The 23,918-nt window shown below is 36.6% G+C and overlaps 3 protein-coding genes across 4 annotated transcripts; all 3 read left to right on the top strand.

The window, feature by feature from the left end:
* Positions 1 to 8,669: 8,669 nt before the first annotated feature.
* Positions 8,670 to 10,478, top strand: LOC113338842. Its single transcript, XM_026584271.1, has 3 exons — positions 8,670 to 9,479; positions 9,621 to 9,764; positions 10,311 to 10,478. The coding sequence occupies exons 1-3, from the start codon at positions 8,670 to 8,672 to the stop codon at positions 10,476 to 10,478; spliced, it is 1,122 nt and encodes a 373-aa protein (XP_026440056.1).
* Positions 10,479 to 11,935: 1,457 nt separating this feature from the next.
* On the top strand, positions 11,936 to 15,251 carry LOC113330568 (LOB domain-containing protein 6-like). 2 transcript variants are annotated; one of them, XM_026577369.1, is made up of 3 exons: positions 11,936 to 12,225; positions 12,791 to 12,858; positions 14,063 to 15,251. In XM_026577369.1, the coding sequence occupies exons 1-3, from the start codon at positions 12,177 to 12,179 to the stop codon at positions 14,759 to 14,761; spliced, it is 816 nt and encodes a 271-aa protein (XP_026433154.1). In that variant the 5' UTR covers positions 11,936 to 12,176; the 3' UTR covers positions 14,762 to 15,251. The 2 variants fall into 2 exon arrangements, with proteins under 2 accessions (XP_026433154.1, XP_026433163.1); XM_026577378.1 differs by having other exon boundaries at positions 14,046 to 15,251.
* Positions 15,252 to 15,474: 223 nt separating this feature from the next.
* Positions 15,475 to 16,434, top strand: LOC113338754 (F-box protein At5g07610-like). Its single transcript, XM_026584172.1, has one exon. The coding sequence runs from the start codon at positions 15,475 to 15,477 to the stop codon at positions 16,432 to 16,434; it is 960 nt and encodes a 319-aa protein (XP_026439957.1).
* The last annotated feature ends 7,484 nt before the right edge of the window (positions 16,435 to 23,918 follow it).

Here is a 23,918-nt window from a genome sequence, read left to right as displayed (position 1 = left end):
TCACAACAATCTTAATCGTATGGTAGCGAAACAAGATGTTGCGGAATCAAAAACAATGAGACGAAGATGTTTGTGATTACTTTTTATATCTTGCCTATCGGAGAAATCAAACAATCTAAAGCCAATCAATATGATTGTACTGTTACGATAGAAGATGCAAGATCAGATCACACAACTACGATAAAAGTAGTATCGGTATGGCTTCACAATCCCAATGAAGTCTTTAAGTCGTTAACCTGGTTTTAGAAAGAGAAAACCAAAGGTTAAAGGAGAATCGACTCTATCACGCAAACTATATCACACGTAAGGTGTGGGGATTAGTTTTGCAGAGTTGCTAGATGTCCCCTTATATAGCCTTTCAAATTAGGGTTTTGCCTTAGTTACAAAGCAATCAATATCCACCGTTAGATGAAAACCTAATTTAGATTCAAGCTAATATTTCTCAACTGTTAGATCGAAAACTTAGCTTATACACAAATGACTGTACGCTTCTAGGTTTGTTAACCACGCCCAAACGTGTACATTGTTAGTTCAACAATAGTCTAACCAAAAATGTTAACCATATGAGCATTTCATACCAACCACGTTCTTCTTCACCATAACTAGTTCAAATGACTCAAATGAACTAGTTAAGAGAGTTGTTCAATTGCAAGGAAATCTTATGTAACTACACAAGACACAATTGAAGCAAAGATGATTTGATTCACTCGAATCGGTTCATGAACTTTAATAGGCACGGTTTGCAAATGCATTCCTTAGTCTTTTAAGATTAAGTTCATAAATCACCTTTAGATATATAACCTTCTTAAGTTCGCAGACTAGGTTCGTGGACTTAAGACACCGGATAGAGTTTACAAACTCTAGCAGAAATTCTCGGGATGAGAACTTCGTCGGTTCGTGGACTTGGCTCACGCAAGTAGTTTGTCAACTCCAACAGAAATTCTCGGGTTTGATAACTTCGGAAGTTCGCGGACTGAGTTCGCGGACTTGGCACTTTCCATACTTCCGGTTCTCTTGATCAACAAAGTTCAAAAATTTCGGTTCAAGGAATCCATTGGTTATGTAATCTAAACTCTCATTCCAATCATTGAAACATTCTTAGAGGACGTTATATAGTTGTTACACTATTTATCGTCAAAGAAATTTTCAAAGTGATTGAAACATATCATGACTTTCGTCACCAGGTAAAGATAAACTTGGTCGAAGCGAAAATCTTACCAACACATATTTCGAGATATAGATAGGTGAGGTATACTCGGCTCGAAATACCAAATGTGTATAATCTAGTCTATATATATAGCACATGACTTTTGTCTCAAAGAGTAGGAGATAAAATAGATAGACTTTTGAGTGACAGATAAGTTCAATTCTTCACATACCTTTTTGTCGAGAAGTTCCACCGGTTCCTTGAGTAGATCTTCTATTTGAATGATGAATCGCCATGAAGTCCTTGAGCTCAACTACACTTATTGTCCTAGTCCGAGACTTAGCTATAAGAGACTAGAAATCAAGACTTATAGTTTTGATCACTCACATTGACAAACATGCTTGAGATAGCAACGCATGCGAGTTTGACCGAGCAGTGCTCTAACAATCTCCCCCTTTGTCAATTTTAGTGACAAAACTATCAATACATATTGAATACAAAAAGATAATGAAACTTTAGTAGCTCCTATACCACATGTCTAATCTTTAACATTCCTCGAAATCTTCGTCACTTCCAAGTACTCCAATGATCCCAAAGGTTGTAAATTTAGCATTACCGTTGTTGAAGATCCGTAGCTATAACAATGAGAAAGCATTGGTCTCGATCATTGCTATACAATGTCATAGTATTATTACACAGTGTCAAAGTCCAATTGGATCACAACTTCAATAATAATACTATGGTGATATGTATCACTCCCCCTTAGTCAATACTCCATCTCACATGAAAACAACTCCCCCTTTCACAATGATCCGAAAACCATATGTATTTGTAGTGTGAACTACATATTAATTCTCCCCATTTTTTTCAATAAATTTGGCAAAGGTACAAGAACGGGATCATAATGAAATTTCCGTAAGAGACATTTCATGACTGAGAGAAAGAAACACACATCATCTTATTTAGATGCAATCATATAGTCGAAGCTAACAACATTCATCAAGGAGTTTAAAGATACAAGATAACCCCTCTAAAATTCCACAGCCGCACACCCCTCAAGATATGACCATTAAGCACAAGTTCAAAAGAACTCTCCCCCATTTGATGTCATTCCCGAAAGAACAACAACGAGCGACCTTAATTTCAAGAGAAAAGAAGGATTTTTATTGGACTCCAAAACCATGAGAATGATTTTTATATCCAAAACTCAATTAAATTATTCATAAGTAAACCCATGAATAATTTAATCGGAGTACATAATCAAATTAACCACAAAAGTGCCCAATTTAATTCATTGTGCTCAACATAAGTAAACTTACGCAGCAACGACTAAGATAATCATACAAGAGAGTGATTGGCTTAATCGTTCATATACTCGACACAAGAGAACTTGTGGAGTAATAACTAAATAATCAAGAAGATGATTAATTTAGGTCTAAATGCTCAACATAAAGTATCTCACGGAACAATCAACAAAGTTAATCAAAAATAATCAACTTGGTTGTATCGTGCTCAACATAAGATACATTACAGAGCCTCACAGTAATACAAAAAGGATGGATCATTGAAGATCAATACCGTGGAATATACAAGGATTCATTCTTTTGTACAGGCATATACAATAGAAATAATCCTTGGATACAAAAGATTTTAACCTATCTTCCATCAAATATTGACAATATAGGCTTAACTTTTGTATTTGTCAAAAGTATAATCATCCTTAAATCAATACATGAATACTGATCATGAACGACTTTACTTTTGACAAAATATGGGACAACAATAGTTCACTGATGTAAACACCAAAATCCCATAACAAGTTGCAATACAACAAATCATAAAGATTAAATACTGCAAAACATCATCCTCTAAACAGTTTTAGAATTTAAACCAAAAACCTAAAAACAAGAAGATGAAAATAATAGCTATGTGCAGTCACAATCATCGCTATTTAAAGCACTAGTTATTCTTCCAACTAAACCAAAAAGAAGACATACTAGGCAACAAGATTAAATCAACAAGCTAAAGGAAAACAGACTCCGGTACAATTTCCGAACACGAACTAAGATCATATGGACGGTTCAGGAACTTCACGAGTCATGGGGTTTTTGAGCTTGTGAACGACAACATTCATTGCAACATCGGAGAGGTGATTCTCTTTGCGAAGATCATTGATGCATGACTTTATGAGACCAAGGTCAGTAGTAACCTTTTCCAACTCAGTTTTCAAAGCATCAAGATTTTTCAGTGTAGCAATGAGCTCTTGTTTTGCTTCTCCAAAGTACTTAATAAAGTCGTGAACAACTTCAACATAAATCATATCATCCTTTTCAGCATCCTCATGAACATAGGCAAAGTAACATGAAGCATTAGGATGATCTTCATCTACAAGAGTTCTTTTCTTCTTAGACTCGACAACAACTTCTTTGTCAAGGAATCCTATTGCAAAACTACCATAGCAAGATGAAGAAGAAGACATACTTGATAACCCAGAAACCAACCTAGAGTATGCGTACGTGACTTTTGAAACTCAACAAGTCGGTATATAAGGGTCTCTCAGAGAAGAGATTCTAGGGTTTTCTTAACAGTTGACTCGTGTCAGAACACGGGTATCCGTTCGAGTACAACATGACCCAGAAAAAATAGAGCCCCCAAAAAAAGGTTATTTTTGCTATATAAAAACACGGCTTTATAAACTCAGAGCACTTTTGAACCTGGATGTAGCAAGAAACAAGATTCAATGGATAAATTCCTAAAGAAAATGAGAAGCAACTTTAGACCAAAACAATACTCTAAGCACAGCAAGTCTGCAATCGTTTTGCTATGGACGATAAGAAGATAACTCAACTTAACAGATGCGCATGCCAAAAGTATACCTGAATATCAACACATCTTACTCAATAGAGTTTTTTATGAGTAAGCTCTTTAAACCTTGTGATTAATTAGCATAAGTATGAGCAATATGCTCATCAAGAGATTTGTGTTTATGGCCAAGTTTCTTTTTCCTTCCGAGACGAGGAAATGATCCCTTGTTATGTGAGAAATTATCATAAAACTTGCTGTTATCAAAATACGAGACATAATTTGAGTTCTTATCAGAAGAGTTTAGGTTTGATGAGGAAGACAACCTGTTGACGAATTTTTTATACCCTTCAATCATGTTCTTCAGATTATCTCTCATTTCATCAATTTTTCTTCTTTCATCTGAACTTTCTTTCTCAACAGGAGCAATGTTATTTTCAGAGATCATCACACAATCTTCCTTTAGACGATGTTTATTTAGATGTTTGTTTTGTTCTCGAGTGTTTAAGGAACTCATTGAACTGACTTTCCTGGTAACATACACAGGGTAGGTACGAAAACCAATTGGTTTAGACATACGAATGTCAGTTACACCTTTAAGAATCAAATCTAAGGTGTGTTGAAGTTGAACCAAGGAGTTTTTCTTCAACTTAGAGGTTCCCTTTTGTTTCACCGAACTCTTTGTTTCACAGACAAGACATACTTTCTGATCATCAGAATGATTAGATAGTACAACCTTAAAAACATTGTTAGAAGATTTCCTCCCTTCATTTGATGTGCAGCCTTTTTGATTGATGGTGACTTTAGGCACATTCTTTTTACAAGAAGGGGTTTCTGTTTTTGCTTCTGAGCATGAACCATCTTTTGTGTCAGAAGTACTTGGTATATTAGATTGCTTTGAGCATCCTTGAATAGAGAGTTTACTCAAGCGATGTTCAATTTCCAAGGCATCTCTTCTGAGACTAGCTTCAACAGACGTACACGATGACTGAACATCAGAGTTTCCTTTGGATTTGCAATCTCTTATTACACCAAGTAGAACATCGACATGATGTTTTAACCGATTAAATCTATCAGCTTGGATTCTATCAAGGTTTAGAATCAATTGACTCTCTTCAGCTGTTTCCCGTTCAATTGAAGGGTTATCGAAAGAACACATGTCGGTGTTAGTATGTCTCTTCGGTGTAGAAGGTTTATCTATAGAAACCTTCCTTTTAGAATTAGACGAGATATAACTCTTATTTTTGGTAACGCGTTTATCAGAGATAGTACACTTATCCATAGAGTCAGATCGCTACAAACACAGACTTGTGAGGTCTTAACGTGTTTGCCTACTCTGATACCAATTGAAAAAGCGGGGGTCTAACAACACCACCCAATATTTCGCTTAACAATCTGTATGGACTAACTCCGAAACACTTTCTAGAGAATCAACTAGACAGTTAGACTCAATCTAGGTAATAGTATCTCAAGGAGTTAATATCTCTCTCTTGTTTTGATTTACTCAAGCTAATAGAAATCAGCGAGTCCTAATCAAACACAAGGAATAACTTGGACGGTACCAAAGACCAATGTCCAAGGATCAATCAATAATAATCAACAACCAAAAGTTGGATTAATCTAACTGATGATCTAAACGCACAACCTGTATTATTTCAATTATAAAGATAAACAATATGATGCGGAAACTGAAATAACACAGACACCAGAAATTTTGTTAACGAGGAAACCGCGGATGCAGAAAAACCCCGGGACCTAGTCCAGATTGAATACACACTGTATTAAGCCGCTACAGAAACTAGCCTACTCCAAGCTAACTTCGGAATGAACTATAGTTGAACCCCAATCAGTCTCCCACTGATCCAAGGTACAGTTTTACTCCTACGCCTTTGATCCTAGCAGGATACTGCGCACTTGATTCCCTTAGCATATCTCACCCACAACTAAGAGTTGCTACGACCAAAAATCGCAGGCTTTAACAATAAACAAATTTGTCTCACACAGACAAGTCTATCAAAGGATCAATCTGTCTCCCACAGAAAAACCCTAAAGTTTTTGTTCCGTCTTTTGATAATAATCAAGGTGAACAGGAACCAATTGATAATCCGGTCTTATATTCCCAAAGAACAGACTAGATTAATTAATCACCTCACAACAATCTTAATCGTATGGTACCGAAACAAGATGTTGCGGAATCACAAACAATGAGACGAAGATGTTTGTGATTACTTTTTATATCTTGCCTATCGGAGAAATCAAACAATCTCAAGCCAATCAATATGATTGTACTATTACGATAGAAGATGCAAGATAAGATCACACAACTACGATAAAAATAGTATCGGTCTGGCTTCACAATCCTAATGAAGTCTTTAAGTCGTTAACCTGGTTTTAGAAGAAGAAAAACCAAAGGTTAAAGGAGAATTGACTCTAGCACGCAAACTAGTATCACACGTAAGGTGTGGGGATTAGTTTTGCAGAGTTTCTAGATGTCCCCTTATATAGCCTTTCAAATTAGGGTTTTGCCTTACTTACAAAGCAATCAATATCCACCGTTAGACGAAAACCTGATTTAGATTCAAACTAATATTTCTCAACCGTTAGATCGAAAACTTAGCTTGTTATACACAAATGACTGTACGCTTCTAGGTTTGTTAACCGCACCCAAACGTGTACATTGTTGGTTCAACAATAGTCTAACCAAAAAGGTTAACCATATGAGCATTTCATACCAACCACGTTCTTCTTCAACATAACTAGTTCAAATGACTCAAATGAACTAGTTAAGAGAGTTGTTCAATTGCAAGGAAATCTTATGTAACTACACAAGACACAATTGAAGCAAAGATGATTTGATTCACTCGAATCGGTTCATGAACTTTAATATCCACGGTTTGCAAATGCATTCCTTAGTCTTTTAAGATTAAGTTCTTAAATCACCTTTAGATATATATCCTTCTCAAGTTCGCAGACTAGGTTCGCGGACTTAAGACACCGGATATAGTTTACAAACTCCAGCAGAAATTCTCTGGATGAGAACTTCGCCGGTTCGCGGACTGGGTTCGCGGACTTGGCTCACGCAAGTAGTTTGTCAACTCAAACAGAAATTCTCGGGTTTGAGAACTTCGGCAGTTCGCGGACTGAGTTCGAGGACTTGACACTTGCCATACTTCCGGTTCTCTTGATCAACAAAGTTCGAAAACTTCGGTTCAAGGAATCCATTGGTTATGTAATCTAAACTCTCATTCCAATCATTGAAATATTCTTAGAGGACGTTATATAGTTGTTACACTATTTCTCGTCAAAGCAATTTTCAGAGTGATTGAAACATATCATGACTTTTGTCACTAGGTAAAGATAAACTTGGTCGAAGCGAAAAGCTTACCAACACATATTTCGAGATATAGATAGGCGAGGTATACTCGGCTCGAAATACCAAATATGTATAATCTAGTCTATATATATAGCATACGACTTTTGTCTCAAAGAGTAAGAGATAAAATAGATAGACTTTTGAGTGACAGATAAGTTCAAGTCTTCACATACCTTTTTATCGAGAAGTTCCACCGGTTCCTTGAGTAGATCTTCTATTTGTATGATGAATCGCCATGAAGTCCTTGAGCTCAACTACACTTACTATCCTAGTTCGAGACTTAGCTATAAGAGACTAGAAATCAAGACTTATAGTTTTGATCACTAACATTGACAAACATGCTTGAGATAGCAACGCATGCGAGTTTGACCGAGCAGTGCTCTAACAACAAGAGGAAGAAATGAAGTGGTATCTCAATAGTATAATTAATGAGTTGATGAGAGCAAAATATAGAGTCAAGTGGGTTAAGAAAGGTGGTGTTAATACTGTTTTTTACATACAAGTATGAGAATTGGAAAATCACTGTATAATATTTCAGAATTGGAGAATATGGAAGGTAATTTGGTGACTTAATATAATCAAATAACAGATATCCTGGTTACTCACTATGAAAAGAAATTTGAAGCCAAAAATATAGAGTTTACAGATCGAAGAGTTATTTGATGCAATTCCAAAAGTGTTAAATGAGAAGTATAATATATTTTTGGATGATATTCATTCTCAATTGGAAATTAAGGATGCAGTTTTTGGAATAGATGCAAATAGTGCTCCAGGTCCAGATGGATTTCCAGGTAGCTTTTACAGATTTGCATGAGATGTGGTGGGAGATGAATTGGTAGATGTTATACAATACTGTTTGAGGTGCAGATTCATTCCCAATTATTTGTTTCTCCTTCTTAAGATTCAGGGTGCTGACAAAGCTGACCAGTTTAGACCCATTGGATTAGCAAATTTTAACTTCAAAATCCTTACAAGAATTATCACTACCAAAATTAGTACTGTGATCGGATGAATGATTTCTATTCAGCAAGTTTCCTTTATCAAAGGGAGAAATATACATGATAAGATTGTTTTAGCTTCAGAGTTGGTGAATGAATTGTATATAAAGAGAAGAGGGGGAAAATAAGGGCCTGAAGATTTATTCGAAGCGCTTAGAAGATTTGTTTTCTCTGAAATAGGGATTAACTGGTTAAGAAAAATATTTGAGTCAGTTAAAATTTCTGTTCTTGTTAATGGGGGTCCATGTGGATTTTTTGGTGTTGGAAGGGTCCTTAGATAAGGTGACCCTTTGTCACCAATTTTATTTTTTTGGATGAGGAAGTGTTGATCAAAAATATATCTTAAATGATGCATGAGGGTAAAATACAAGCTATGGTGAACAAAGGAGGTTGTAAACCAACTCACCTAATGTTTGCAGATGGTATCTTCATTTTCTGCAATGGACATAAAAGAACATTGAACAATTTGATGAGTTTGTTATTGCAGTATCAAAACTCATCTAGGCAAATGGTGAATAGAGCTAAGAATAAATGTTTTGTTGGGGGATTATCTGACATAAGAAGAAATGGGATTGCTGAATTTTTACAAATGGAGTTGTCAGAGCTACCTGATAGGTATTATGGGGTAATTATCAATCCAGGAATAATGAAAGCACATCAGGTTTGGGGAATGGTGGAAATGATGCAGAAAATATTGGTTGGATGGATGTGGAAGTTACTAGCTTTTTCAACCATACTAACTCTAGTTAAATTTGAGTTATTTAGCATGCCTATGTACAATATGTCACTTTATAAATGGCCAAAGTCTGTAATCAAGGAATATGAAAATATTATCAGAAATTTCTTGTGGTTTGGTGATCCAACTGTGAAGAATTTGGCTACAGTCAAATGGGATGAAGTCAATGCTCCTGTTTCCGAAGGTGGGTTCGGCATAAGAAGATTGGAACTTATGAATAAAATATTTTTGATGAAATTATTTTGGAAAATTGAAACTGAGGATGTAGAATGGACAATGTATATGAGGGATGAACACAAAAACAAGAATGAAGAATGGATAAAATTTCATAGGAAATCATCTATATGGCCAGGTATGAAATGGGTAATGGCAGATGTCAATGATAGTAATAGATGGTTGGTTGAAGATGGGAAAAGCATTTATGTATGAAATGATAAATGGATAAAAGATTATGCTTTAATTGAAAGGCGTGCGGAAGATAGTTTTATTCTACAGAATTGTGATCTAAAAGTGGAAAATTTGATCAAAGATGGTGAGTGGCATATCCCAAAGTGTATGTATTAGTATTTTGAAGTGAATGAGTTGTCAGCATTAGGTGGTGGGAAAGATAAGAAAGCTTGGGTAGCTGACCTTAATGGCAACTGTACTGTGGCTAATGCTGCTCAACTAGTAAGGAAGAAACACACAGTGGTATCTTGGGCTAATAAGGTATGAAACTATTGTGTACATCCTTACACATCTGCTAACCTGTGGAAAATTTTAAGAGGTGCTTGTGCAACAGAGGAAGCTGTGAAGAAAAATGGTTTTAATAATGTTTCCAAGTGCTACTTATGTGGTATTAATCAAGATACAGTGAAGCATATACTATAGTATTGTGACTTTAGTGAATGTATCTGGCATTGGTTGGGGGATCTTTCACTTTTTGAATCAAACAAATTTTGAGGAAGTCTTAAGATTGGCTAAGGGGAAGAGTACATCAATAGAGGAGGTCTGATATAATTGTGCATTTAATGTTATAGTGGAGTTGTGACATACTAGAAACAAATTTATATATATGAAGGATAAAAACCAAATATTTATAAGTTTAAACAGAGAATTGTTAGCTTCACCAAGGAATGCAGGGTTAGAATGAAGGGGACTATGTTGGGAAGTATATATAATTTACAGATCCTTATTTTCTTTGGTATTACCGGAATTAAAGTTCACACTACTGAGGTTAAGCAATGCTTTTTCAAACTTCCTTTTCAAAATCAGATCCTCATTTGTTGTGATGGTGCATCTAAAGGGAACCCTTGCAGAGCAGGTTTTGGTTTTGTTACTAGAATTAGTGACGGTGGATGTGTAGGTGCTGCTTCAGATGGTTTTATAATAGCCACAAATCATTTGGCTGAGGTGATGACATTGATATCTTTCGTTGAATGAGTTGTCAAACATGCATACATGGAGGTGTGTTTTAGTCTTGACTCAAAAGCAGTTTTGGTGGCTTTCATGAATGATAAAAATACCTGGATAGTTGTGCAGATATAGACAAGGATTAGAAATTATATAAACACAACTACCTTCATACATGGAAATACATTTTTCTGCATATATATTGGCCAAGAAAGGAGTGCTTCTGAAAAGAGGAGTTTTTAATTTTTTTTTTATGAGAAGAAACCAATATTTTTGGGTGGTTTGGAGAGTGAATGAACAATATATTTTAGATTTAGCTCTTAATATTTTCTCTCTGTACTATTGGTGAGCTTTTTCCATTTCTCGTGTTCTATTCTTTTTAGCTTTTTGATTCTTTTGTAATACTCAACTAGTTATCAAAGCTGATTTTGTTACCTTTGGTTTCATTTGATAATAAAAATTACATGACCATGCCAAAAAAAAAAAAATGCACCCCGAACTATGTTCTTTTTAGCTTTACATTTGCCTTGAATTTCCGAATCCATATTACAAGAAATTAAGAAGTGCGGAGAATGTGTAATTAGTTTATCTTGTTTTAGATCAGAAGAATATTGAGATATTGAGAAATGCTAGAGAGATTTAGATATTCTGGTGTAAGTTGAAATGATTTTGAAGTCGGGTATTTATAGAGGGGGAAATTTTAGCCGTTGAATGAGGAACTGTTGAGCGATGACCAAATCAACGAGCGATAGCAAGACTACCGTTGACGTTATTTAGACCATCGAAAATTTGCTGACCATCAAGCGATGGACTTTCTATCGCTCGCTAGATATTTTGTCGTGTATGTCTAAGTGGCATATTTGACACTTTGACACATATGTTTGCCAATTTGCCATACTTTAGTGGGTGCAAAAGTGATAAAATAAGTTGTTTGACTTGTACGTAGGAATAGGCGGCCTGAACACTTTAACATGACAATTTACCAAACAATATCTACAGTTTATTAATTCCACGACACTTTACATAATGTAGTTACCAAATATCTAACTACTTTATTTTAATTGCACATCATAACAACGTCCAACACAACAGAATGATGCTTTTATAAACTCAGAGCAATACCAAACTCGTCTTTAACTATGTGGAACCAGTGTCTCATCTTGTCGACGAGTCCGAATTTGTGCACACTACTTAACAAATATGAACATAACATTTCAATCTTTACTATTGATTTAATTTAGGGAGTTATATAACGAGGGTCAAAAATCCAAACATGGAGGGTCATCAATTAAATAAACAACTATACACTCTTTGGCGACAAATTTGGACCCCTTTGTCGACAGTGCATTGGCAATTTACTTGTACACTCTTGCTGTTCATATTTATCATTAGGGTATTTTTGTCTTCTTACCTAGGGTATATATCAACAAAATATCTGAAAGAAGGCACCGCGTTAAAACGTTTTGTTATTTCCATTTTCATTTTCTTTCCCTCTTCTCTCTCTCCCGATTCTCAATCGGAAAACCTAACACTGTTAAGATTATGGATTTTCTCTTGGAATATGAAATGATGTTACCAACCCATGAAACTAGTTTATGCTGTGATACTCTGCAGGGAATCTGTAATTTCAAATTAGAAATCCATCTGAATCTCTAATTTTGCAACATTTTTTCTTTTCTGAGAAGGTTGTCAAATTACTGATTTAAATGGAAGCTGAATCTGAAGAAGATGATGATAGAGATATTGGAGAACATAACGGAATGGAGAGATACAAAAGGTATGTTTTTTTTTGGGGGGGGGGGGATAATTTCTAGTTTAGGGTTTACGGAATTGGGAAAATCCCTCTTTTGATTACACGAGATTATCTCACGTCATCCGCCAGCTACTCTGCCATGTCATCCACCAGTCCTTGGTGCCCTCTACCATGTCATCCACAAAGCCCACGTGTAACTATGCCATGTCGCTAAAACCCAACTGTTTTGCTTTTATAACTTGGCAACAGCAAAAACAAAACAAAAAAATTGGCTCGCGTTTTGTGTTCTTGTGATTTTCGTCTCAGAAATCCTGCTAAGAATTCTTCGCTTCTTGTTTCTTTTACATTCTCTCTAAACCCTAGTTACCACACTCTCCTACTACATTGGCATTATTTGTGTTCTTGTACTTCTTTTGACCAAGAACTTCCTTTCTCAATCTTCAATAAGAATTACAGGTAATTCCATACTTTTGGGAATTTTGTGATAATGTTCAACAAAAGATCTCTTCACACTTTTTGTTTTTGTTTTTCTTAAAATTTCTTCTAACAAATCTTAATTATACTACATTGCCATTATTGTTTCTTCCAGTTCTTTTCATCAAGAACTCTTCCAAGGGCCACAGCTGGTTTGTGAAAGAATCAATCTTTAAATTAGAGGTAATTTTGTGATATCTACTGTTTTTGATAATTTTGTGATATCATAATATATGCTTCTGTTCTTTGATGCTATACTTTTGATCATACTTTTGAGTTTCTTGCTGTAATTTGTATGATAATTTAGTTTTCTTGTTATTATATGCTTGAAATGGGTTTATTTTCATACTTCTATTGTTAGTTTTCACTTTATTGAAATGGGTTTTCATGTTTAGTATATAATACCCACTGTTCTGTTCTTGATGAGATCTTACTTCTTTTTTTTTTTTTGATAAGAATGTGATCTTACAGAACATGGGTATTGCTCAGATTTGAGATTCTTTCTGTTATTTGTATATAGCTGAGTTTTTGTTGTTATATGATTGTAATGGGTTACATTAGTTCTTGTATAGGTTTACTTTTTATTGGAATGTGCTCTCACTTGATTGAATTTTGTTGTAAATTGGTCTTAGTGTCTATGTTGAACTGCCATCATGCAGTACTGTATTACCATTGGATACGAAACATGCGACCATGGGTACCAACCATTTTCTGAAGGGTTAAAGAACATAAACAGGTTGCAATTGCATACTACTAGCATGTGTCCCTTCCCCAAAATGTAGTAGCAGTAGCAATCCCAACCCCATGATTGAAATGGGTTACATTAGTTCTTGTATAATTTTGCTCAGATTTGAGATTCTTTCTGTTATTTGTAGATAGTTGAGTTTTCTTGTTCTTATATGATTGAAATGGGTTATATTTGATTCTCTTATCGTTTTACCCTGCATATGAGTCTGTGTTTTGTTCGACATCATCTGATTGAAGTTTTGTTGTAAATTGGTCTTAGTGTCTATGTTGAACTGCCATCGTGCAGTACTGCATTATCATTGGATACGAAACACGCGACCATTGGTACCAACCATTTTCTAAAGGGTTGAAGAACATAAACAGGTTGCATCTGCATACTAGTATGTGTCACTTCCCCAAGATGTAGTAGTAGCAGCAACCCCATGAACAGGAAATGTACTGGTGATATGTTAGATTTTATGCACCTTCTGTGAATTAAGTTTCTCATCTATTGTTTCAATCTTTCGCTCCGTTGAGCAATAATTTAGTTTTATTTTGTATGCTGTAATGGTGTGTGTCTGGTTTCTCTGATACTTCTGGCTTTGATTTTGCTGTCTGTTAAGGTATATGTATGACTAGAGTAGATGCCTCTGTTTTGCAGATGGCTCCGTGTGAAAAATGCGGCCATAATCGGAAACGTTGTCCAGCTGATTGTAGCTACGTCCAGTACTTCCCTGCTGGTAGAAGGGACGATTTTGTAGCTGTTAACGTAGTTTTCGGTTCTATTAAGTTTCTGAGTGTAGTGAACGAAGCTCCAGAACAGAACTTAGCATCTGAGTCACTAATTAGACATGCAAGAGCAAGGATAGCGGATCGAGTAAATGGGTTTAGTGGTACCGCTTACCAACTTAGAAACCGGGTGAATGAACTTCGAGCTGAGCTAACTGAAAGAGGGATTCCCATCGGAGGAGAGATTATTCCACAAATAGAAGCAGAACAACTAGAAGCAGAACAATCAGTAGTTCACAACGGGGGACCCTGTGGGGCTTGCAGGCATCAGAGGAAACGGTGTCCAGCAAACTGTTCTCTTCGAGCAATCTTCACTTCTCAAAGGAATGCCGATCTAAATAATGTTCTTGCCTTGTATGGAGTTCCTAAATTTAAGAGTAACATGGATAGAGTTGACGCTGCAGAAAGACGATTGGCAGCTGAACGAATGATTCAAGAGTCTAGGGCTTGGAATGAATTCCCAGGCAGAGGATTTGAGGTACTCATCAACACTCTAAATCAGGAAGTGCAGAGACTCACAAGGACGTTGGAATTAGCAAAGTTACCTTTTAAGAAGAGGCTTGGGGGTTAGTATGAAACTCTTTTTATGGAGATGGAGACAGATACACACATAAAGGATTGCATCAAGTGGAAGTTTTCAACTCAAATATCCGTCTGAAGCTCAAGTTTTATTTTCATCTCTAGTTCCAATGGTACATCAGCTTCATCAACCAATTTTGCTGTTCCTTTACCAGATGGTGTATATTTTTACTGCTTTTTTTTTATTTCTTTCTGCTGCTTCTACTCATACTCGTTTCTTCTCTTGTTCTTCAGCAGCTTGAAGATGATGTGACTGTCAGTAATTAGAAATGTGTGTTTGTTTTTTACACTTGAGACTTGTTTTGTTGTTAGCAGTTTGAGGAGTTGTGTGTTTGTTTCTAGTTGCTTGTTCAAGCTATACAGTGTTTTGTTTTTATCTCTAGGTGTTCTATGTTCAAGCTTTACTTTGTTTGTAAAGGCTTGAGGGTTTTGTAACAGTATATTTGTCAGTAAATACATTGTGTCAGATACTAGTATAAATACCCGACTTTGCAGTATGATTGTTGGATCTTAGAATTTCGATTTCAGTTTCAAATACAAGTCAATGGTTTATAGCAGGAAACTGATAACGTGTCCTCCAATCCGGGTCCGATTTAACAGGTTATATAGAGACCACTTCTTTTTATACTCCTACAGAAGATACAGAAAAAGAAGAGAAAAGAAGAGACCATAAACCAACCCTTGCAATCGAGGATTTTAAAAAACATGCGCCGTAGAAAAGGTAAGACTCCTTCATCAACATCTGCATCTTTTGTATGTAGCAACGTAGATCTACTATCAAAGATTTTACTATGTCTACCAATAAAATCTATCATCGCATTGAAGTTGGTATCAAAACAATGGGATTCGGTAATCTCAGATTCTAGTTTTCAAAAAACAATTGAAAAGAAGTGTCAGCTTTCGCATTCTGGATTGTTTATGCCCAAATCATTGTGTTCAAAGTATAGATTAATAGAATTTGAATACAACTTGGTTAGCAAAGATGCTACTAGTTGTGTCCCTTTCAGAACTTTGGCTTTTGGTAAAAATAAAGAAGGTGTAAGAATTGAACAATCTTGCAACGGCCTTCTTCTATGCAGTAGCAAGACGTCGTCGACTTGGGGTCGTGTGTACTACGTTTACAATCCATACACAGAACAGTATAAACTGATACCTCGCAGACGTGGTTTTTGTGTGCTTGCTTCAGTTAGTTTAGCTTTCGATCCATCGAAATCACCTTATTACAAAGTTGTAAGTTTATGGCAAAGGCAACTTGGCCGACGAATTGAAATTTACTCTTCCCAGACTTCTTCTTTGAAAAATTGTGGAGAAAAATTTGAAGTACAGGGTCGTGTGTCATCTAGCCCCGGTGTCTACTGGAATGGTTCTCTGAACTGGATGACCGATCGGGGGATTTTAGCTTGTTTTGATATAGACGTAGAAGTAATCAAGCATCTTACAGTAATGCCATATCTAATTGATGGAGAAAGAAAAAGAGTCTGTTACTTTGATGCTTGCAGGGGTCACCTGCAGATAATTGTACGAGATAACACGGGTGTAGGTAGCCGTTTTGATGTCCTGGAGGTGGAGAATGCGCACACAGGGTGGAATCTAAAATATCGTATTGATTTGGAATCGAGATTAAAAGTCTCATACCCTGGCCTGAGCTGGTTCGAGACGGCCTAAAATGTAAAGTAATGCTTTACGATGAAGTAGACACACAAGGGGAAGGTTCTGCAAAGTTGTTGTTGTTGATACAAAGCCCCATAGGACATGGGGTTATCTCCTACGATATAAACAACATGCAGTTCAAAAGAATCCATAATTTGGAACAACCATGCATTCTCCGGGAGGAGTGTGGGATGGTATGTGCCCGTGTTCATTAATACATGGGGTCACTTGCTCCTGTCTGAAGGATTATTTACTTAAAAAGAATCACGTACTGTTTTTCTTTTGATTTTGCTTTTCCTTTTGTTTTATTCTTGACTTATCTTTGTTAAGTTAATCTTGCTTTTGCTATGTACCACGACTGTTTTGGCCAAAGATAGTTGGTCTTGTGAGCAGGGGCGGAGCCAGCCATTGCAAGGGTGTGCAGTTGCACCCCTACTCAGCTGGCTCCAAAGCCCATTATAAGCCTTTAAGATTTTTTTTTTTTTTTTGTAGTTAAGCCTGTTTTAGTATTTTTGCACCCCCTAAAAATTTCGGTTGCACTCATAGCAAATTTTTGCACCCCTTCTCATGGTTCTTGGCTCCGCCCCTGCTTGTGAGAACTGTGAAGTTGGATTATTCACGTTAAAGAATACAAAGAGATAGATGATACTTTATATAATAGTATCATCAGACAAGAATACAGAAGAATAAAAAATACATGTTTCCTGAAAGAGACAGTTGAAGGCGGTTGAGTGAGCTGTCAGATAATACATACTCCCCCCCTTCCCAAATTACTTGAGCTATTTGTAGTTTGCACAATTATTAAGGCAAGGAGAAAAGGGAAGTATGTTTAAGTTTTTTTTACAATTATACCCTTATAGATGATAACTAGTAAAACTTAGAAAATGATTTATCTCTTAAAGTATACCACGGTTTTTCGTAAACTTTATACCGTTGAAAAGAATTTTAAAACATCTACGTAACGAATATTAAACATGGCTATCAAATTATACATATTTCTTATAGTAACAATAATCAATTAAAATTGTAGTTTTAGAAATATCCCCTTGATTAGTGAGATAGCTCAATTATTTATGGGATAGAAGTTAAAACCAATTAGCTCAATTAATTTGGGATGGAGGGAGTATGTCACTACCACATCGGGCAGAATTAAACAACACCAATTAAAGAAAATCTGACGATTATGATTTGTTCTTACAGTTTGTAGATGGTGGATTTTCGACAAGGGCTAAAATCGTAAACCCATAATTGTACATGCTCCTGATCCAGCAATCAGATGAGTATTGAGGCTCATGTCTCTCATCGAAAGCGTGAAAGCTCATGCCACAAGAATCTCTGACTGAGAATACTGTCTCTCAGAGTATATGTAGATGTGTAGTTGATCGCTGTCGTATGCGTCAAAAATAATTCACTTTCTCACTCAACTAGATATAAATATAGTACGTGATAAGAAAGTGTTCGTTCCCACAGAGAGGCTTTTGTTGTTATAAAATTTCAGTTTCTTAGTAACGAGGGGGGGGGGGGATTTTTGTTTTTATCTAAGCAATAAAAGTAATTGAAAGCAAAGTAAATAATTGGAATAATCAATAAGGAGAAGATATTGGTCACGGGATAGTATCATTCACAAACCTGTATTTTCATCAATGACTAGAATTGAAATTTTAATCTCTCATTTATTAGAAGTCCTAGGATATCTTGATCGCAAGAGTATCCTGTTTATTTCCCGATTTTATCACAAACAACATTAAAAGATGCTATTGTGAAATCTACCTAGAAAGCAACCTAAAGTGTAAAAGCACAATTAAGTTTAACTCCCTAAGAGCAATAAGTTCTATGAAATAAGACTAATCAATGCAACCAAACGTGTAAAAGCACTAATTCGTTTTAACAAAGGTTATGATTCATATGCAATTATAAAGATGTATCACTACAAGTAATAATGGCACTATGCTACTTAGAATCAGGAATTATCAATTATTTCGCATTGAAAACCCTAATCTAACAATAGAGATGAAGACTAATCTAATTGATTCCGGACTCAAACAAACTAGCATTCAAATCATATGACAATATTAATAATGAAACATAAACAATAAAGTATTGAGACAAAACTAATTCATTGAATCAAATAACATGTTGGAAATCAACTTTTATCCCATAACCAATAATTGAGTTTATTTACTCATAATAATGGAGTTCATCATAATCATAAAATAATTGAAGAAGATAAAAATAAAACGAAAGCAAACCCTAGTTGTAGCTATCTCCAAAGCTCCAAGAATAATACGTGATATATCAAAGTTGTAGAAAACTTTTTTTTTTGTAGCTTTTCTCCCTTCCAAAACTAGGTCAAGTCTTCAAAAGCCCATCACCAAGAAGTCCACCAGGCCCATGTAGAAAATATGTACAAAAATTGTCGTCGGAAAGTGGTCGGAAACTGCATGAACTGTCGCCGGAAAACATCTCAGGTGACCGACAAAGTCCGCCCGGTCACCGGTCAAACAAGTCAGTCAACACGGTCAAATTCAGTGAGTCACACTGAGTCACGACCGATCCAAATCAGCTGGTCCCATGAGTCAGAATCGAGTCAGCCAACAAATGAGCTAACTGGGCTGACTTGTCTGAGTTAGTTTTGACCAAGACCATTGCATAGGCCTGAACTGTGCTGCACAATGATTGTGCAGCATTCCTTCTTCTGCTCAGCCATCTTGTGGTGCACCATCATTGTGCTTCACTGCTTCTTGGCAAGCCATCATGTGGTGCACCATGATGGTGCTTCACCAACCTCTGCTACTCGGGCCATAATCCACAGCACACAAGCATCACTCTTCTCAGCATCAACATTGCACCTGCAACATGCTCAAATCACATACCATTTAACCACCACTACCACACAGTTCAACTCACCACCTGCAATTTGAGCTGCATCCTCCACATACAAGCCACAACTCCATCTGCACAAACACAGCATCAGCTGAGCACAATGCCACAATCTCCACTGCAATTCATTACAACCTGGAATCTCAGTTCATCACAAGACCCTGCCATTAAACTGCAGCTCATCCCACAACCAAGTGCAACACTGTCTTGTGCACCACCAACTCAGCAAACCCAACATTCATCTAAAACAGCTTCACAAACTCCTCCACTGCACTACCAGATTCATGTCATAACCTGTAAACATAGGCATACATCTAAGTTCCCTCTCCATTGCTTCTAAGCTTCAGGACATCAGCAGCAGCTCAACCTTTTTTTCTTTCTCAGCTCATTCATCCTGCAAAGCTAACAAAGCTACAACTCCACTTCTTCCCTTACTGCCATCACCTGTGCCACAACTCATTTCACTTCAGCTGCGCCAATTCTGATATTCTTGAGCACAAGTTCTCTTCTCACCAACCAACCTCAGATTCACATACTGCTCCACTAACAACTCCAACAGATAACCACCAACAACATCTCATTTGAATCTTCACCTGAATCACTACAAACCCAATTTCAATCTATTTCCATCTTGGCTGTATAATAAATTCAAACGAAACCCATCTTTAATCTTCTTTCTAACAGCAAGCCATACTGCAACTGCATATCATCTCTACATCATTTCTGCAGCTTCAACTTCAGATACAACCCTACAATGCACTGAAACCAACCTGCAATACCACCAGCAGTTCCTAGTTCAGATTGAGCTCCAATCTCAGCCACAGCAAAAAGCTTCATTACCACCAACCAATTCAGTTCCACATCTCAATCAAACCCATTTTGATTCTTGCCCTAATTCTTCAGTATCTGAGCTTGAAACATTCGATTCCTTCTCAGTCACTCTCTTCCACCATTACTGTAACATCAAACCCTAACTTGAGGTTCATCTGTTGAGCTTCAAACTCATAGCAGATTGAAACCCTAACTTGTAAATCAATCTTCTCCAGATTTGAGCAATTTCAGTTCTGTCTCAACCCCAGATTCAAACACCAGTTACAGAATCCCATCAATTCTTTATAAGTCTTCCAACACAACCATCAGAACCCTAATCTTTTTCTCTTCAATTTCCCGATCTAATTCAGACCCTAAATCTTCACGAATTCTCCTAACAACACAGCAGTCCCTCTCTTTCTCTCTGATTTTCTCAATTTCAGCATCAATGGCTCAGCTCGATCTCCCCTGATTTTGTTATCACCACTAACAGCAGCCATTTCTTTTCCTCACTCATCTCCTAATTTCAGGTGAGTTGTAATGGAAGAGAATCGATATAGGGTTGTGTAGTAAACTGGGATGGCTATTTGCACCCACTGTAGAACCACCCAGCTGGCATCCCATTAGCCTCAGCTGGTCTGAGTTTAATACACCTCCAGGAGTTGCCCCTTAACCTTGGCTGAGATCCGGATAGCGTGCAGTGAAATGACGCTTTTGACCCCTTTTTTTTTCCGCATAACCTTAGCTTGGTCCAGCTTCCACTCGCATGTGAATTGACGGTTCTGCCCTTATGCTCCAAAAGAGTGTTTTTTTCCTTCTTTTGCTCCAAATGAGTTCATTGCACCTAATAACTCATAAGCAAACATAAGATACGTATTTCACAAGAAAAATAGCAAAGAAAGCATAAACATTGATATAAAATTATGTGTTTTACAACACCTATCAGTAGTCTCTCAGCTGAGGCAACGTCATATCTTATGAATACTGAGCAATTTCAGTAATTATTTTTATATAGAATCGAAAGATTGGACGGCTCCTAGACAGCTTGCCTGCTAGTATAGAGCAATAACGTCTTCAGGATGTAACAATGTTTTCCCTGACTATATAAAAAGAAATATGATGCTTCAACAAGCTCATATCACTCAATTCCTGAATAATTAATGCTCCTAGACGATCGTACTAGTATAGAGCCATCGATTAATTATTCCTAAATCATTAGATTCATTAACTGAATCCCTGGAAAATATTATATATTTTCCATAATATTTCATTACTTCAATTCATGGTTTTCCCCAGCAGAACTCCATGGGTTAGTAATAAATATTCAATGCACGGGCGTCTGAGCCGCTATCGAGTAATCCCCGACCAAAATGGTGCAAGTGTACTTTGCAATAATGCACTAACGAGCATTTGAATGCACGAACGAGCATTCCAAAACACGAAGGAACGATGAACCTATGCAAAATAGGAAGAAAATGATAAATAATAAAATATTAGTCAAGGCGCTAGGGGACTGGGCCCAACGGCCGGCCAGTCACGCCGTGGCCAGTCCCACGCCCAATTCTATATTTTATCATATTTTTATTATTTTCCTTGATCTCATGAAAATCCCTTCATTTGAACAAATATCCTTCGTTTTAAGGAAACTCCTCAGTTTCATGGTGTTTCCTTCGCATCAAGGAAATAATATAAAATTGGGAAAGGTGTCGTGGGACCGTGTCTACTAGCCGGCCGGCTATGCCCTAGTCGTGGTCGGTCCCACACCTCATGATTCCTCATTATTTTATTATTATTTCTCTAATCTCATGAAAACTCCTTAATTTCATGATATTTCCTTCAAATCATGAAAAATAATATAAAATTAGGGAAACTCGTGGGACCGGGCCCTAGCCAGCCGGTCATGCCCTAGCCGGTCCCACACGCCCCTTATTCTACTATTGTTATTTTTTATGTTTCCTTCATCCCATGAAATCCTTGATTTCATGATGTTTCCTTCAAATTATGAAAATTCCTTCAAATCATGAAAATAATACATAAAATTAGGAAAAGCTCACGGGACCGGGCCCTAGCCGGCCGACCATGCCCAAGTCGGTCCCACACGCCCTTATTTTATTATTATTAATATTATTTGTTTCCTTCATCTCATGGAAACTCCTTCACTTCAAGGAAACTCCTTGATTTCAACAAAACTCCTTAGTTTCAACAAACTCCTTGATTTTATGATATTTCCATAAAATCATGAAAAAATATAATAAAATTGGGAAAATGTTATTGGACCGGGCTCATTGGCCGCACGGCCATGCCTTGGCCATAGCCGGTCCCAAACTTTATGATTCCTTCATTTTATAATTATTTTCCTTCATCTTTTGAAGTTTCCACAGTTTCAGCAAAATCCCTGATTTCTTCATATTTTCTCAAATGATTGCTCAAACGCACATCAGAAAATATCAAAATTCTCAGTACTGAGACACGAACACTTTGATGGCACGAGCATATTACCTTGACCGACCAAGGTTGGCTCTTTGGCTTGCAAGAGGCCGGTCCCGTATATTTTCATCATTTGACCTAATTTGTTCACATTAGGTTCAAACTCTTCCAAACAATTTGGAACTTCTTAAAATGATCGTCAGTCGATCCCATGACCACCCAAGGCCGGTTTCATGACCCCTTGGTCGGTCATTCATCTCTTCATAATTAATTAGGTTTTATCACCTAAGGCTCAGACGAGCATTATTTTAACAAATGATTAAACCAGCATTTAATCATCCTTTCACAAAATGGTCTTCAAGAGACTTTGATATTTTGCTCACTTGAGCATATGGGCGCTACATGGTCGATTCATCATCCCATGTAGCCGGTCCCTCCTTCATTTCATAAATGATTTTCAATAAATCATCAATTAATCATCAATTCATCAATTGATCAAAATTAGGGTTTTGAGTCCAAGGTTCATAATTCCAGATTCAAACACTAAATTTTATGTTGATCTCAACACTCTAATTAATTATATTTGGTTTGGTCGCCAGTATTATTTTAATATTTATTTGGTCATGCTATCAATACTTCATCAAATGAGCAACATTTGCTCAGACGAGCAATATTTGCTCAGACTAAGGAATATTGGTTCAACTATAAATATTCAACAATTCATCAAACGAGCAATATTTGTTCAGATGAGCAACATTTGTTGGCATCAAGTAATATTGGTTCTACTATCAATATTCAACAACTCATCAAATGAACAATATTTGTTCACTTTAGCTATCAACATTTATTCGAGAATTACACCTATGACTCAACAGACGTGTTCAATTCGTGAGTTTCAGAACATTTGCAAATCACGTTCAACTCAGCAAAACATGGACTCATCGTCCCATGAAGTCAACAACTGACTAACTAAAACTACGAGACATCAATCGTGTCACATGGGGGATATTAACTAGGTTTTGGTCTGGCGATCTACGGCACGTGTGTTTATACACATGATGAGGATGTGAGCAAGTCGTGCAATCAGTTGAAGGAGTTAACAAAGTACTGGGTAGAAAATCAACCAAGTCTTCGCACGATGAGCAACTGGTTTTAACACGATTTCCACTTCCCCACTCTTTGACTCCGACAACTGTCACACTTCATGGGATCAAGGTGTTTACAATTCTAGCAATATAAATAAATCTCTGAATTATGATTGAAAAGGAGGAAAATCTTACGTCAAACAGACAATACGAGATCAACTACTCAACGTCTGAGTAATTACTCTCAACAGAGCAAAATTCAATCATTCAGAACTTATCTTATTTCAGAATACACAA

Source organism: Papaver somniferum, chromosome 1 (assembly GCF_003573695.1).
Source record: "Papaver somniferum cultivar HN1 chromosome 1, ASM357369v1, whole genome shotgun sequence".
NCBI classification, from domain to species: domain Eukaryota; kingdom Viridiplantae; phylum Streptophyta; class Magnoliopsida; order Ranunculales; family Papaveraceae; genus Papaver; species Papaver somniferum.
The sequence above is the reverse complement of the archived record's forward strand: the minus strand, read 5'-3'. Positions and strand labels throughout refer to the sequence as shown.

Excerpts from the sequence above, each read along its gene's own strand:
- LOC113338754 (XM_026584172.1), top strand. The coding sequence starts at position 15,475 with ATGCGCCGTAGAAAAGGTAAGACTCCTTCATCAACATCTGCATCTTTT.
- LOC113330568 (XM_026577369.1), top strand. The coding sequence starts at position 12,177 with ATGATGATAGAGATATTGGAGAACATAACGGAATGGAGAGATACAAAA. Across the intron at positions 12,226-12,790 it reads GGAATGGAGAGATACAAAAG|TTCTTTTCATCAAGAACTCT; the intron begins GTATGTTTTTTT and ends TGTTTCTTCCAG. Across the intron at positions 12,859-14,062 it reads AATCAATCTTTAAATTAGAG|ATGGCTCCGTGTGAAAAATG; the intron begins GTAATTTTGTGA and ends TCTGTTTTGCAG.
- LOC113338842 (XM_026584271.1), top strand. The coding sequence starts at position 8,670 with ATGCATGAGGGTAAAATACAAGCTATGGTGAACAAAGGAGGTTGTAAA. Across the intron at positions 9,480-9,620 it reads AAGATGGGAAAAGCATTTAT|TATTTTGAAGTGAATGAGTT; the intron begins GTATGAAATGAT and ends TGTATGTATTAG. Across the intron at positions 9,765-10,310 it reads TGGTATCTTGGGCTAATAAG|ATCCTCATTTGTTGTGATGG; the intron begins GTATGAAACTAT and ends TTTCAAAATCAG.